Source organism: Ailuropoda melanoleuca, chromosome 2, assembly GCF_002007445.2.
Source record: "Ailuropoda melanoleuca isolate Jingjing chromosome 2, ASM200744v2, whole genome shotgun sequence".
Taxonomy (NCBI): Eukaryota; Metazoa; Chordata; class Mammalia; order Carnivora; family Ursidae; genus Ailuropoda; species Ailuropoda melanoleuca.
The window spans coordinates 6748723-6764054 of NC_048219.1; the positions used below are offsets into that span (position 1 = coordinate 6748723).

Consider the following 15332-nt stretch of genomic DNA (forward strand, 5'->3'; position numbering starts at 1 on the left):
AAGACTTCCTGGCCTAGGGACCAGCACATGCAAAGGCCCTGAGGCAGGCAGAATCAAAGCACTCTTAAGGCACTGAGAAAACTGTTGTGATTTTACCCAAGGCACTTAACCAATCAGTGCCTGCCTCATCTGGGATCTATAACTCACCTTCCAGTGAGGAAGGACTTGGACCTTACTGCCTTCAGAGCTGCACATCTATTTAGAAAAATCATCCCTTCAAGGCTCTCAGTAGTGCTTCACCTTCCCCTCCCTGCCTCTTATCTCCACAGAAACAGACCGTGGGCCTGTGCATCCTTGGGGCTTCCAGACATTATTCAGGGACCTGACCCAAGCCCTCCTAGCATTCGAGGTCCCCTCTTGAACATCCTCAAGGGCTGGGTCCAAAGATGCTTCTTCCTAACGGTCATTCCCAGCTTTCCAGGGTAGGGGTAGAGGCAGGTAGCCCTACGTTGTCAGGACTTGGGCTGAAAACAGGGCCCCAGGGGTGGACACGAGGTGGGGGGGGGAAAGAGGGACAGGTCTCACCTTACCTTGCTCTCTGCCCCTAGAGGAGAAGAAGGGAGCTGGTGGTGGCGGTGGCGGCCCTGTCCGCCTCCGTAGCACGAGCCGCAAGGACTCCATCTCGGAGGATGAGATGGTGCTGCGGGAGCGAAGCTACGACTACCAGTTCCGCTACTGTGGCCACTGCAACACCACCACGGATATCAAGGAGGCAAATTTCTTTGGCAGGTCCGAGGCCCTGAAGAGGAGGAGGGCACAGCCCGGTTGGCAGCAGGAGGTTGGGGGTGGGGGGGGTGGGGGCATAATGCTTTTAGAAAAGTCTCAAATCCCAGCTCTGCCTCTGTATCCTTGACCAAATGGCTTCACCTCTGTGGGCCTCAGTCTCTCCATCTATAAAATGAAACCGGCTATCCCCACTCCTGGGGCCATAATGAGGATTAATGAGGTAATCCACAGAGCATTCAGCATGGGGCCTGGACTCTGCCTTTATCCCCTGCCTCCTCTCCCTCTGTCTCCATGTGCCAGAGCTTGGTTTCTTTTTCTTTCTTTCTTCCTTTCTTTTCTTTTCTTTTCTTTTCTTTTCTTTTCTTTTCTTTTCTTTTCTTTCTTTTCTTTCTTTCTTTCTTTCTTTCTTTCTTTCTTTCTTTCTTTCTTTCTTCCTTTTTAAGATTTTATTTATTTATTTGAGAGAGAAAGAGATAGCAAGAAGAGAGCATGAGCGGGGAGGAGAGGGAGAAACAGGCTCCCGCTGAGCAGGGAGCCCAACTTGGGGCTCAATCCCAGGACCCTGGGATCATGACCTGAGCCAAAGGCAGACGCTTAACCAGCTAAGCCACCCAGGTGCCCCAAAGCTTGGTTTCTTGATGTGGATGCTTGGAGCTTCCCTCTGCTGGGTTATGAGGCAAGAGCCCTCAGAGCCTGGCAGTCTTGGCACACTTGTGTGCTCAGAACTGTGCCCCTGGTCCTGAGACAGAGCCCATGTCTCAGACCCTATCACCCCCAGCCCTCCTTTGTAGATGGTATTCCTTCTTTGGGTAGGTGAGACACTTGAATGTCGAAGAGTCTCTCCAACAAGATTCCCTCTAAGTGTCAGTGGTGTGTGAGGGGCAGATGTACTGTAGGGTTGGGCTTCTGGACCCAGGAAGGCTAGGACTGCTGAGGGAAGGCTTAGACGAGTGTTCGCAGAGACCTAAGGGATGCAAAATCTGATCCAGTACCCAGGGAGCTTAGAATGTGCATTGAGGGAGAGTGTCTTGGAGGCACCCAAGCACTCCCTAATCCCAAGCTTAATAGTTGGACAGTGACTAGGGCTTTGCAGTATGGAGAGGATTACCATGTGTGTGGGAGTTCTGAGTTAAGTGAAGACCACAGAGTTCGGGGGGCTGAGCAGCTCCAGACTTCCCTGCTCCCCCTTACCCTAAGCCACACAGCCTCTACTTGAGGCTGTAGGGCGGTACCCCACCTGACCTCCCTGCCCTTTGCCCCTCTGCCAGCAACGCTCAGTACATCGTCAGTGGCTCTGACGATGGCTCCTTCTTCATCTGGGAAAAGGAGACCACCAACCTGGTCCGTGTGCTCCAAGGGGACGAGTCCATCGTCAACTGCCTGCAGCCACACCCCAGCTACTGCTTCCTGGCCACCAGCGGCATCGACCCTGTTGTGCGGCTCTGGAACCCCCGGCCAGAGGTAAGGGTATGGAGAAGATGGCCAAAACTAAACAGGGAGAAAGATTGGGCTGGACCCCGTGCAAGGCCTCTGGCTGAGCCTGGGAGGATTGGGAAGGGAAATGAGTCACCCAGAGACGAGAAGCTGCTAGGATGAGTGAACTCTTATCCAAGGACCCAACGCTGTGCAGGGTGGGAGCCATCAAATTCTGAAAGTGACAAATGCGGTAGGCAGTTGCAGGGGCAAGAGTAGGTACCTGCCTTCTGGAGGCGTATCCCTGAGCAAGCTGAGAGGAGGAGGCTCACAGGACACAGTAACCAAGGACAGGGGTGCAGGAGGCAGGGAGGGAACCAGAGCAGCTCCAGCGCCACCTCCTGAGAACAGTGCCTCAGAGGCTCCCTGGGTACCTCATACACCACTGTGTTGTGTCCCCCAAAAGCTGGCTAAAAGCCAGTCCCTTGGTTACATGGGAGGTATGCAGGCTTTGGAGTCTGGTGAACCTAAGTTTGAATCCTGGTCCCTTTACTCACTGCCTAAGGGACTTAACCATCTCTGGCCCAGGTTTTTATCATCTGTACATTGGAATGGGAATGACAGCACCACCTCAAAAGGTTGCTTTAAGGCTAAAGAAGTGATGCCTGTGAAGTGTCCAATCCACAGGGACAGTTAGGATGGTGTGGTCCCCTCCACTCGCAGGGTGGGTAGCCAGGCAGGCTGGCCTGAGGCCTCCCCTGGCCTCTGGCCCACTTCCCTCCCCTTTGTAGCCAGCAGAACAGAAGTCAGTGGTGTAACTAATTACAGAGGCAATTTACTGTGAATTTTAAAGAATCCTACAGGCCTCTCCCATGAGGGGAGAGGAAAAGGATAAAGGAAGGGTTGTTGGGAGTGATGACAGAAAAGAGTAGGATGGGGGGGTGTTTTCTGTGCCCCCCACCCTGGGTGTCTAGTAGGTGTGCCGAACAGACTCTGGTGTGAGTCCTCCCACATATATGTCCATGTATGGGCCTCCCCATGTATATAACCCCATGTGGTATGTATGTCCCCATGGTTTCCTGATATGGGGCCCCACCGATACGTACCCTGATATCCGTATGCCCCCCCGTATGTATCCTAGCATGTGCACCCCCCATATGTGTACTGTGTCCCCCAGTGTATATTACCATATGGGCCCCATATATATAACCCCATGTGGTGTGTCGTCTCCCTCACATATATATCCTGGTGAGCATGTGTCCTGTACATATCCCCATGTATGCATTCCCCGGCTCCCATATACACGTCCGAGTATACGTACAAATCCCATGTACATCTCCTGGTACGTACAGCTCCCTCTACATACATCGCTCCGTCTGTGTGTGTATGTTTGCCGACCTCCCCACACACATACATCCCAGTGATATGTGTGCCTTCCCCCACAGAGTGAAGACCTCACAGGCCGAGTTGTGGAGGACATGGAGGGTGCTTCCCAGGCCAACCAGCGGCGCATGAATGCCGACCCACTGGAGGTGATGCTGCTCAACATGGGCTACCGGATCACAGGCCTGAGCAGTGGGGGTGCTGGGGCCTCTGACGATGAGGACAGCTCCGAGGGCCAGGTTCAGTGCCGGCCCAGCTAGACGCTCCCAGCTCTGGTCCCCGGCCCCTGCTACTGGCTGGACCCTCCACCATGGGCAGGAGGTCAGGGGGTTCTGTTTTGGTTTGTCTTCCCCCCTGCCCCCCATTTTTTCATTTCCCTGTTTTGTTTGTTAGTTTGGCATTGGGGGTGGGGGGTTGCTGCAACTTGCTGGCTTTCAGACTTTTGGGCAGATTGCCCCTTGACTGGCCCCAGCTCTGAGCAGAAGAGCAGGAGGGGAAGCCCCTCCGAATACCCCCCACCTCCCACTTCCATGTCCCTGGAGGGCTCTGGCCTGCCTCAGGTTGGGAGGCAAGGGCCGAAGCTGTCTTCAAGGACTGCCCTACACTTCAGTTGGCGGCAGGAAGGGGAGTGGAATTCCAGTCCGTAAGGGCTAGCCTTGACCTGTTGCCACTCTTGCTCCTACGGGCAAGGCTAGCTCCTCTGTGGCTTCAGGGAAGGTTCTGAAAAAGGATGGGGTCCCACCCTCCCTCCAGAGCCACCATGTCAGGGTGGAAGCAGAAGGAAGGTGGGAGTCCTGCAGTAGGCAAGGCCGGGCACCTGCCTGGGCGGGAGAGCGTCCTCACCCTTCTCCCGGCGCTGGCTCTGGATCCTGTGCCTGCGCTCACTGGCCACCTCTGGGGGCTTAGCCTTTCCCAAGGGCCCTGGCAGAGGGTGGGGCACCACGCCATACCCTTCTGCACTGCACTACAACCACTCCCACTCCCCTTTCTGGGGGCTCCTTGGCCTCACTGTGACCTTTCTGCCAGAGCTCCCAGCCAGGCCTGCTCTGCTGAGGTGGCGCTCCCGCTAAGGGCCGTTTCTGCCCGCCCTCCCGCCCCACATGCTGAGCCGCCACAAAGACCAAAGAAGTGATGGCTTTTCTCTGTCCCCCTGCTGCTCTGGGGGGAGGGGGGTGGGTCTCCTGAGCCACTCAGATGGGAAAATCCCTAACTTGGCCCCCTCCCTCCTCAGCAGCCCCAAGCTTAACACTGGACAGCGGTCACCCCACCACTCACCAAACCTCTCTCTGCCCCCTTGGCTCTCAGCTGGGAGCTGCTCCTGATAGTTGCTCAGCCTTCCTCCCCTCTCCCTCCCTTTCCCCTCAGTGCTTACTTGGCTCCAGCCCTCCAGCTGCAGCCTCTGGGGAGCAGCAGCCTCCCTTCTTCCCTCCCTCCGTCCTTCCCTCCCTCCGCCTGGTCTCTGCCAGGTGCCTCCTCTCAGTCAGGCTTCAGAGCAGCCCTGGAGACAGGAGGGCCATGTTAAAAGCTTTTTCACAGTTTTAAGAAGACAGGGGGGGTGAGGATAGTGGTGGGGGGTCTGGCACCATCTCGTCATTGCTTTAATCCCAGCAACACAGGTGGCAGCTTCTCCCCCCTCCTCCCCACCCAGTCCCTCTCCCACCCCTCTCTTCTAGCTTGGTAATGAAGTATATTTATTGGTGAAGGAAACAGCTGCTGCTGCTTTTCCTGCTGCTGGGACTTGCTCCCCTGTCTCTTCTCCATGACCTTTCTCGAGCCAGGGAGGGGAAAGCAGGAGTACTGGGGCTGGGCCCTGGGACCCAAGGACCAGCAGGGGCCCCTTTTGCTTTCCTGTGTTCCAGCCACCTGCCATTTCCTCTCTCCCTGACTCCTACCCTCCCTCCCTGCCTCTGGCCCCCTGCCTGCCCAGCCTGGGCCCTGCAGTGTGGAGAGACACATAAGCCTTACTGTCCTCTGGGGGCAGGAGCCGAGCCTTTTTGTTGCTTCGCTCCCAGGAGAGTGAGGGTGACGCAATTGATTAAAACCATTTTGTTCTAGGTGTGGCTGCTGGCATTTGTGGGGTGCAAATGGGTCTTGGAACCAAAGTGAGGGTACCTGATCCCTCACCTCTGTAGCTATGTGACTTTGAGTAACCACACTTCTACTGGGTAGAATGAGGCCTGCCTTAAAGGATCCCTGTGAGCAGTGGCCACCCAGCATAGTGGGGCTGAGTGCAGCAGAGCCTGGCCCTGGTGGCTGTGAATTGCAGTAATCAGCTTTCACTCTCCAGGCAGTTTTCTCATCTCTAAAATAAGGAGGTTGAAGTCTTAGTGGCTTTTCAAACTCCTAAAATCAACCCAAACAAGAAATACACATTTTACATGGTGACCCAAAATACCCATGCTTATTTGTGTATATATAATGAACATAAGTTTTACATAATATTTTTACCCTTGCTACATGCAGTGTGTTCTGTTTACCATTCTATTTTATTAAGGAGAAAAAATGCTGGCCATAACCCACTAAATGGATTTCACAACCTACAGTTTTTTTTATTGTGTCCTGGATTAGAGGATATCTTAGACCAGAGGTTCCCAGCTTTCTCAGTTCATAGCTCTCACCCCAGCATTATTGGCTCAGTAATTTTCTCATGGAGCCTCTAAACCAAAAGAAATACCTAACAGTCACATTTATCAAGTAATTATACTCAAATCACATAATAAGAACTATGTCCTACCGAGTCATTGTTTTTAAAAAAAAATAGTACATGCAAACTAGAAGAAACAGTATGTTTATTTCATTCTTAAATACAATAACTAATGGGATCTGTGTGCTTGTTGGGCACTCTAAAGCTTGTCAAACTTTCTAATCAGATTGGACACTACTGCCCTCGTTTCCTTTTCCACATTGACTTTCAGTTACTTTTAACCACAACCACCACCAAAAACCCAGCTTCTCAAAGATGACCTAACCAAAGGAACGTGTTACAACCTAATGATGAAACTTATAAACTGCCTTGAGCTAGTAGATCTCTCCGTAGCCAACAGATGTTGAGTATCTCCCAAATTTAAAATCTCCTACCACGCCTCCTATGAATTTGCTGATGCACAGTTTCAGGACTGTGGTTCAGTATTATGGGAACAACAGCTTCACTACTGAAATTTTGTGATTCTTCTGTTTTTACATTTGGAAAGCACAGGTCACCGTGATGGGAAGGCAGGAGGGTCTGCTAGGGTGTGCTCAGTTTAGTTTGAGAGACAGAAAGGAAGGAGATCCTGACAGAAACAGGAGCATAATAGGTGGTGTTACGAAGCAGGCGCTTTGGACTAGTATCACGTTGTGTCCAAGTTGAAGTCTGCAGAAACTTCAAGACATTTGCAGACCAGGCAAGGGAGGAACAGTGTCTCCGGTCAAGAGAGTAGTGTAAAGTCCCAGATGCCTCCTGGAGCCTGAGTGATTCAGTCAGCTGCACCGTAGAGGGTGGAGTGGCTCATGGGCTGGCGGGCAGTCCAGTCGTAGAGGACTCCCTGGGCTTGATGAGAGGCTGTAGGCTTGACCCTGTTAGCACGGAGGAGCCACTGGAAGACTTCATTCACCAGGGGCTCCCTTTCATTTGGAGTTGGTACTCCCCCCCCCCCGCCTTTTTAATAGACTTTGTGTTTTAGAGCCATTTTAGGCTTACATTCAATTGAGTGGATAGTACAGAGTCCCATATATTCCCCTCTCTCCCCGGCTCTGTTTCCCCTATTTTAACATCTTGCATTACTGTGGTGCATTTATTACAATTAATGAACCAATATTGATACATCATTATTTAACTAAAGTCCATAAGGTTCACTTTATTGTAATGTTCTGTGGGTTTTGACAAATGCATAATGTCATGTATCCATCATTCCACTGTCATACAGAATAGTCTCACTGCCCTAAAAATCCCGTGCCCCAGCTATTCACAAAAAACGAAACTAAAAACAGCTTAGGAATAAATCTGACAAATACGTACAAGATCTATATGAGCAAGACTGTAAAACTCTGATGAAAGAAATCAAGTAAAATCAAAATAAATGAAGAGATATTCCATGCTCATGTATAGGAAGACTCAATATTATTAAGATGTCATTTCTTCCCAACTTGATTTATAGCTTCAGTGAAATCCCAATCAAAATCCCAGCAACTAGTTTTGAGAATATCGGCAAATTGATTCTAAAGTTTATATAGAAAGGCAAAACAGGGGCGCCTGGGTGGCACAACGGTTAAGCGTCTGCCTTCCACTCAGGGCGTGATCCCGGGGTTATGGGATCAAGCCCCACGTCAGGCTCCTCCGCTATGAGCCTGCTTCTTCCTCTCCCACTCCCCCTGCTTGTGTTCCCTCTCTCACTGGCTGTCTCTATCTCTGTTGAATAAATAAATAAAATCTTTAAAAAAAAAAAAAGGCAAAACAGCCAGAATAGCCAACACAATAATAAAGAAGAACAAAGGAGGATTGGCATTACCCAACTTCAAGATTTATCATAAAGCCACAGTAATCAAGACGTGTGGTACTGGTAAAGGACTAGTCAAATAGATCAATGGATCAAGTAGAGAACCCAGTCAGCCGATCTTTGCCAAAGGAGCAAAGTCAATTCAATGGAGAAAGGATAGTCTTTTCAATAAATGGTGCTGGGTTTAAACACTGTAAACCATTCACAAATGTTAACTCAAAAGGGATCATAGACCCAAATGTGAAACACAAAACAATAAAACTTCTAGAAGATAAACGGGAGAAAATCTGGGTGACCTTGGGTTTGGTGATGAGCTTTTAGAAACCACATCAAAAGCACAATCCATGAAAGAACTGATAAATAGGGTTTCATTAAAAACTTCTCCATGAAGTCATTGTTAAAAGAATGAAAAAGACAAGCCAAGGATGAGAAAATATTTGTGTAATATGTCAGATAAAGGGCCTGTACCCCCAAATATATAAAGATCTAAGAACTTAAAATTCAACAATGTGAAAGTGACCCCATTTAAAAATGGGCAAAAGATCTGAATAGACACTTCACCGACAAGGATATAGAGGGGACTAATGAAAAAAGATGCTCAGCATTATGTCATTAGGGAATTGCAAATTAAATCAACAATGAAAGACCGTTATATACCTATTAGGATGGCTAGAATCCAAAAACTGACAATACCAAATGCTGACAAAGATGTGGAGCACCAGGAATTCTCATTGCTGGTGAGAATGCAAAATGGTACAGTCACTTGAAAAGACAGTTTGGTGGTTTCTTACAGAGCTAACTATTTAGTCTTACCGTAGGATCCAGCAATCGCTCTCCATAGTATTTACCCAAACGAGTTGAAAACTTACATCCATGCAAAAACCTGTTTGTACAAATGTTTGTAGCAGCTTCATAATTGCCCCAAACTGGAAGCAACCAGGAAGTTCTGCAAAAGGTGAATCGATACATTGTTATACAGCCATGCAATGGATTATTCAAGATAAAAAGAAATGAGCTATCAAGCCACAAAAATACGGGGGGGGGGGGGAACCTAAATGCATATTACTTAATGAAAAAAAGCCAGTCTGAAAGCCACACTGTATGATTCCAACTATGTGACATTCTAGAAAAGGCAAAACGAGATGGAAAGGTTGAGTGGTGCTCCGTTTTTAATGTGTTTCTGCATGTGTGACTCACCCAAAGCTCTCACCAGCCCTACCGGTAAGAGAGGTGGGGGCACATAAGCCTGCGCAGTGAATGTATATAGCAAAACACTCCTTTTTTTTTTTTTTCCAGATTTAAAAAAATTTTTTTTTTATTTTTAAGTAATCTCTACACCTAACCAACGTGGGGCTAGAACTCATAACCTCGAGATTAAAAGTTGCAGACTCCACCAACTGAGTCTTGATCTCAGCCCAGGTCTTGATCTCAGTCATGAGTTCAAGCCCCTGCCTCCACACAGCTCCACACTGGGCACGGAGCCTACTTCAAAAAAAAAAAAAAAATTGGGCCCACTGTGTTTGTGGTGGGTAGGTGTGGCCCTGCAGGCCTGCTCCCATCTCTGTTCAGCACATACTGAAACGCTGCAGAACATAAACGGCAATGACAGACCATCTAGCTCAGAGGTTCTCCACTGGGCTACACCATCGGAATCACCCAGGATACTTTTTTTTTTAAAGGGTTTGGGGAGGGGCAGAGGAAGAAGGAGGGAGAGAATCTGAAGCAGCCTCCATCCATGCTCAACATGGAGCCCAACCTGGAGCTTGATATCACAACCCTGAGATCATGACTTGAGCCAAAATCAAGAATCCGACAGCCACGCAGGCACCCCTCACCCAGGATACTTTTAAAAACTACCAGTGTCCCACCCCAGAGATTGTTTTAATTGATCTGAGGTAGGACCCAGGCATCCACCCATTATTTTTAAGCATCCCAGATTCATTCTAAGTATGGGCAGAGCTGAGGATTACTGATCTAGCCCTAACTCCACATTTTCAGAAGAGAGACAAGGAGTTCCAAAGTGGGGCAGGAAAAAGGGATGGGCTGTCCAAGGACCCCAGTGAGTTAGAAGCAAAACCGGGATGGGATCCCTAATCTCTGATTCCTAGTCCAAATCTTAAAAACTCATTTTCTTATTTAAATGTGATACTTCTTGAGCTCCTCTGTGCCTAGCACTGGTGTAATGAAAGTGCACACAACAGACTGATCCCTGCCCTCCTGGAACCTCCACATTATCTGGAAGATGGGTAGAGATGGGGATTGTGCATGATCCTGAACATTCGATTTCACTGGGAATCATGAGTCCTCCCCTGTACATTCTGCCAGGGAGTGCCCCACTGTTTGCCAGGCTCTGTGTTTGGCAGGGGTGGTGTGGGAGGAAAGCAATCTGATGGACCTGATGGCAGGCATGGGGTACTCTCTTGTTCGGTCTTGCTCTGCCTCCTGCTCTCGACTCTTTTCCTTTTTTATATGTAAAATAGCCTGGTCCTAATGAGGCTATAGTTTGCATCTATTTTGTGGTGATTTACAGAATATCAGGCTGGTCTCAGCCTTGTCACTCTTCAGTAGACCTAAGAGGGCTCACCAGCAGAACCAGAGTCAAGGCTCAAAACCCCAACTCTGTCTAATATGTGCTTGGATCTCGGAAAAGTTCCTGAACCTCTTTGGGTTCATTTTCCTCATCGGTAAAATGGGTATTTTGATGCCTGTTCTGGTTATTTCACTACATTATAAGAAGGCCCCAAATCACAGATTATGTGCATCCAAGTGTGTTTTAAGTGAGTAAGAGTTCTACAGTTCTGTGGTTTTCACTGCTATAATAGCTAACACAGTGTTTATTTGGAGCCAGGAACTGTTCAGCTATAGCCAGTCAAATAAACCTTACAAGAACTCTATAAGATGTGAATTATCGTTTCTCATTTCAGATATGAGGAAACTGATGCCAACAGGCTCAGTTACTTTCTAAGGCATGACAACCACTGACAGAGCTTAGGTTGAAACTGGGCTTGCTGGCTGAATCCAGGGTTCACATGTTTAACCGTCATGCTTTACTGCCCACCTGGGAGTAGGAGACTTAGATTCTGGTCCTAGCTGTGCTTCGGATAATCCTTGGCAAGTTTGCCCATCTATAAAACAGAACAGAGAAGGAAGTTGTTTTGTAAATGCTGAAGTCCAAAGAGTCACAGTGTCTGTTCTCAAATGGTCCCCTCCCTACCATGAAGGTTTGGAGCCACCCTGGAAGACAGTTCAGGGCTTAAAAAGGGGAGAGGGGCGCCTGGGTGGCACAGCGGTTGAGCATCTGCCTTCGGCTCAGGGCGTGATCCCGGCGTTCTGGGATTGAGCCCCGCATCGGGCTCCTCTGCTGGGAGCCTGCTTCTTCCTCTCCCACTCCCCCTGCTTGTGTTCCCTCTCTCGCTGGCTGTCTCTGTCTCTGTCAAATAAATAAATAAAATCTTTAAAAAAAAAAAAGGGGGGGGGGAGAATCCCAATCTCCAGGAGCCAGAGAAGGTATCGAATGGAGAAGAAGCAGAAAGGCTGAAGAAGAGAGGACTCTGCCCTCACACACTCCAGGCACTGCCTGACGCCCAGCAGCGAATCCAGCCTGCAGCGGCGACTGCCCCTGGCTTGGCACTGTTTCCCTGGGTTATTGATTGAGGTGATTCTTCCCCAGAGCCCCTAAGGAGACCATCTATGATCAACAAATAGCAACGGTGACATTCCCTGAGCACTTCCTTTCTGCCGGGCGCTGTGCTTGGCTACAGGGACCAATAGATCCAGTCAGGCCCCTTCCCAAGGAGTTCACAGTCCCTCAGGGGAGACAGACATGTAAACAGCTAATGCTAATGCAAGTACACATGAATATTCAACAGGTAGAAACAGCCTTCGTGCTCTGGGAGCAAAGAGGGCATATTTGCCAGAAACCTTGAAAGTAGAAGAGTAGGGGAAGGGCATTCCATTGGAACGGTGTGAGCAAAGACATGAGGTATGAAGTGCAGGGCTCATTCTCTGAAGGGCAAACAGCCCAGTGAGGTTAACTCCAAGCAAGTCCTGAGGGAGACAATGAGAGATGAGGCTTGAGAAGTAGGCTGGGGTTTACAGCCAGAACATGGGGGCCTTAAATGCCAGGATGAGGAGTGAGACACTCTGAGGGAGGTGGTGTGTGAGCCCTGGGGACTCATAAATGGGGCAAAAGAGGGGGTGCCCTGACTCCCACCAAGAGAACATGCCCTGAGTTCACCCTTCAAACAAGCAGCATCTTGCCCTCGAAGATTTCCCAGCTTGACAGTTCCGGCTCTACTATCCTTCCTCCCCCAGCCAGCCCTGTAAGTGGATCCAGATGGTCATTCCTATTTTAGGTCGGTGTGTGTGTTGAGGGGAGGGGTAGCTATGAGTCCTATCAATCCTTTCCTGAGCTGTATGTTAGAGGAGCTTCTTCCAGGACCCTGCTGTGATCCTCTGAGCCTGGAAGGAAGTGTTAGTCTTTGATGGAGATTTCCCATCTGTCTGTGGGTGATCAAGGTGTCAGCAGCAGGAGGCGAGGCACAGGCTAGGAAGTCTTTTACATTGGGTGAGAAAACCCAGGTGATGTGTGCATATGAGAAGGGGCCGTGTGGACAGGCTGAGGGTGGCAGGGCGAGAAGCCTGGGAGAGAGGCCCCAGAGAAATCAGAGGAGCTGGCTTCTTTCTGCAGGTACTTGGCCGTCTTCATGCCTCTGCTTCTGTAGCTGCCTAGGCCAAGAGCTAAGGATCTCTGATCAGACACTACTCCTGAGCACTGTGCCCAGCAACCACCATGGGCCCCTTAAAAAAGCTTGAGACACCAAGAGGTAGCAGGTGATAAGCTAGGCTCCTGCCCTCGACTGTGTGTAGCCAGCACATGATACCAAGCTTCTAAGTGTATGGTGTTCATTCATTTTTGCAGATATTAAGCAGAAGCTGTGTACTAGACACTAGTAGGTACTAGGTTCATAGAAGTGAACAAGACATGTATAGTCTCTGCCCTCAAGTAGTTTCCAGCCTAGTGGGGGAATCCAACAATACATAGCCACAAATGTGCTATGAAGGAAAGAACAGGATGTCCCGGGGGAGATGAACAGGGGCTTTCTGATTTAAATTAGGAAGGACTCTCTGAGAAAGCCACATTTAATCTGAGACTTGAAGGATAAATAGAAGTTAGCCAGTTTAAGAGGGTGGGGAACATTCAGCACAGGAGTGTGTGCCAAGACCCTGGGGGCATGAAAGAGTGTGGCACAAGAAAGGAACCGAAAAAAAGGCCAGGGTGGCTGTTAGTGAACAAGTAAGAAAAAAGGCAAGACGCAGGGCCTTGTAAGCCATGGTAAGCTATCTCTATTTTATCCTAAGTACAATGAGAAGGCGCTGAAGGTTGTCAGAGTAAAGGTGCTACTTGTGTTANCATAGAATAATAGAAAAAGAAAGTTGTGATGGTAACTGGCTAGAAATATTTTAAAAATGTCTGCATAGCTGACATTTAAATAGCTTCATATGTGGGCATATATATATATATATATATATATAATGACTAAAGGGCATCCACCAGTCCTGTGCTAGAATTATGGATTGACAGTGATGATGGAGGAATATCTAAGGCAAAGACCTTTCTCAGAGCCTGTGATCCAGAGATTAGCTATCATGATTGACTTAAGAAGTAATATAATTTAAAACTGAGGGCTTCAGAGGGGAGGGGGGTGGGGGAATGGGATAGACCGGTGATGGGTAGTAAGGAGGGCACGATTGCATGGTGCACTGGGTGTTATACGCAACTAATGAATCATCGAACCTTGCATCAGAAACCAGGGATGTACTGTATGGTGACTAACATAATGTAATAAAAAAACATTTAAAAAAAAGAAGTAATGTAATTTATTCATTCAACGAACGTATACTGCACACCTCATCTATTCCAAACTCTGTGCTATGTGCTGGTTGTTTCTCTGCAAGGATTACACACTACACATGGGTCATGGGAGAAGCACAAACCTACTCAAAAATTTTGAGTAGGTTAGAATCATTTTCAGTTGTGATATGTATAAGGCCTTTATAAAACATTCATTCAATCATTAAATCAAGAAACATCTAGTGGGCATCAGCTCTGTACTAGGAACTATGCTAGCTACCGAAGTCAAGGAGCTTAGAGTTCCATAACAGACATACCCCCCAAAATGCATTAAAATATTAAGTGCTAAAAACAGGACAGCAGGCTTTCTATAGATCAGTGTTGAAGGAGGGTAATTCAATGGGGGAAAAAAGACGTTTCCAAAAAGACATAGCTCCCATTTTTCTGATTTTGTCCCTACCTCCTTCCAGCCTGATTTTTAGCTGCTGTCTTCCTTCTGGTCCCCATATTTCCCCTTCCCATCCCAGCGGATTTCATTTTCTTTGGCTCTCTTGGCATCCTTTAAAAAGCCCAAAGGGGGCGCCTGGGTGGCACAGCGGTTGAGCGTCTGCCTTCGGCTCAGGGCGTGATCCTGGTGTTATGGGATCGAGCCCCACATCAGGCTCCTCCGCTATGAGCCTGCTTCTTCCTCTCCCACTCCTCCTGCTTGTGTTCCCTCTCTCGCTGGCTGTCTTTCTGTCAAATAAACAAATAAAATCTTAAAAAAAATAAATAAAAAGCCCAAAGAATCCAAGATTTAAGCTTGCCTGCCTTATATTGGTTGTGTGTGATGTCAGACAATTAATGAACTTCCCTGAGCCTCAGTTTTTCCATTTGCACAATGAAGGGACCCGATCACATCTAAGGTTTGTGATTTATTCCAACCAAGGTGATATTCACACTCCTGCACACTGCGCTCTGCAAAGCCTTTTCTTGCTTTGCACGGCTGCACGCATCCCTGCACCCCCACCCCCGTGCCACCTGGCAAACATCAGACAGCTCAGATATCTCCCGGCAAGTCTCCCCTGCTCACAAGCACACCAGCTCACAGCATTTTAGCCTGTCCTTCCTCTCTGCCACCACTACCTCATGATCGAGCACAGAATGGAAAGGACAAGGGACACAGACTTGGGTTTGAGTCGGGGCCACTCACCTCACCTATTGAACCTCAGTTTCTCACTTGTAACCTGGGGGAAATACCTAAATTCGCATTTTGTACCAGTCTATGTGGATTAAAAACAATGTATGTCAAGTGCTTGGCACCTAGGAGTGCTCAATAAACAGCGACTGTCAACCCTCTTGGGAGGCCTCAGCGTACTGAATTATTAAGTTCTTGGTCAGTGTCTCGCGCTAGACTGCGCGCTGCCTGAGGGCATCCCTTCCTCAGCGCTACAGCGCGGGCGCAAACGCGCGGGGCGGGCGGGCGCCGAGGCGGGCGGGCG

General features: G+C 48.8%; 1 protein-coding gene across 5 annotated transcripts in view; it reads left to right on the top strand.

The window, feature by feature from the left end:
- Window positions 1-5576, top strand: part of WDTC1 (WD and tetratricopeptide repeats 1) — a 68088-nt gene extending 62512 nt beyond the window's left edge. For 3 of the 5 annotated variants that reach the window (XM_019803032.2, XM_011228948.3, XM_034647444.1), the window contains 3 exons: window positions 549-729; window positions 1995-2187; window positions 3585-5576. In XM_019803032.2, the coding sequence (XP_019658591.1) occupies window positions 549-729; window positions 1995-2187; window positions 3585-3782 (572 nt within the window). In that variant the 3' untranslated portion in view covers window positions 3783-5576. Of the gene's footprint in view, window positions 1-548; window positions 765-1994; window positions 2188-3584 lie in introns of all 5 variants that reach the window. The other 2 variants (XM_011228951.3, XM_019803039.2) reach the window with 2 other exon arrangements.
- The last annotated feature ends 9756 nt before the right edge of the window (window positions 5577-15332 follow it).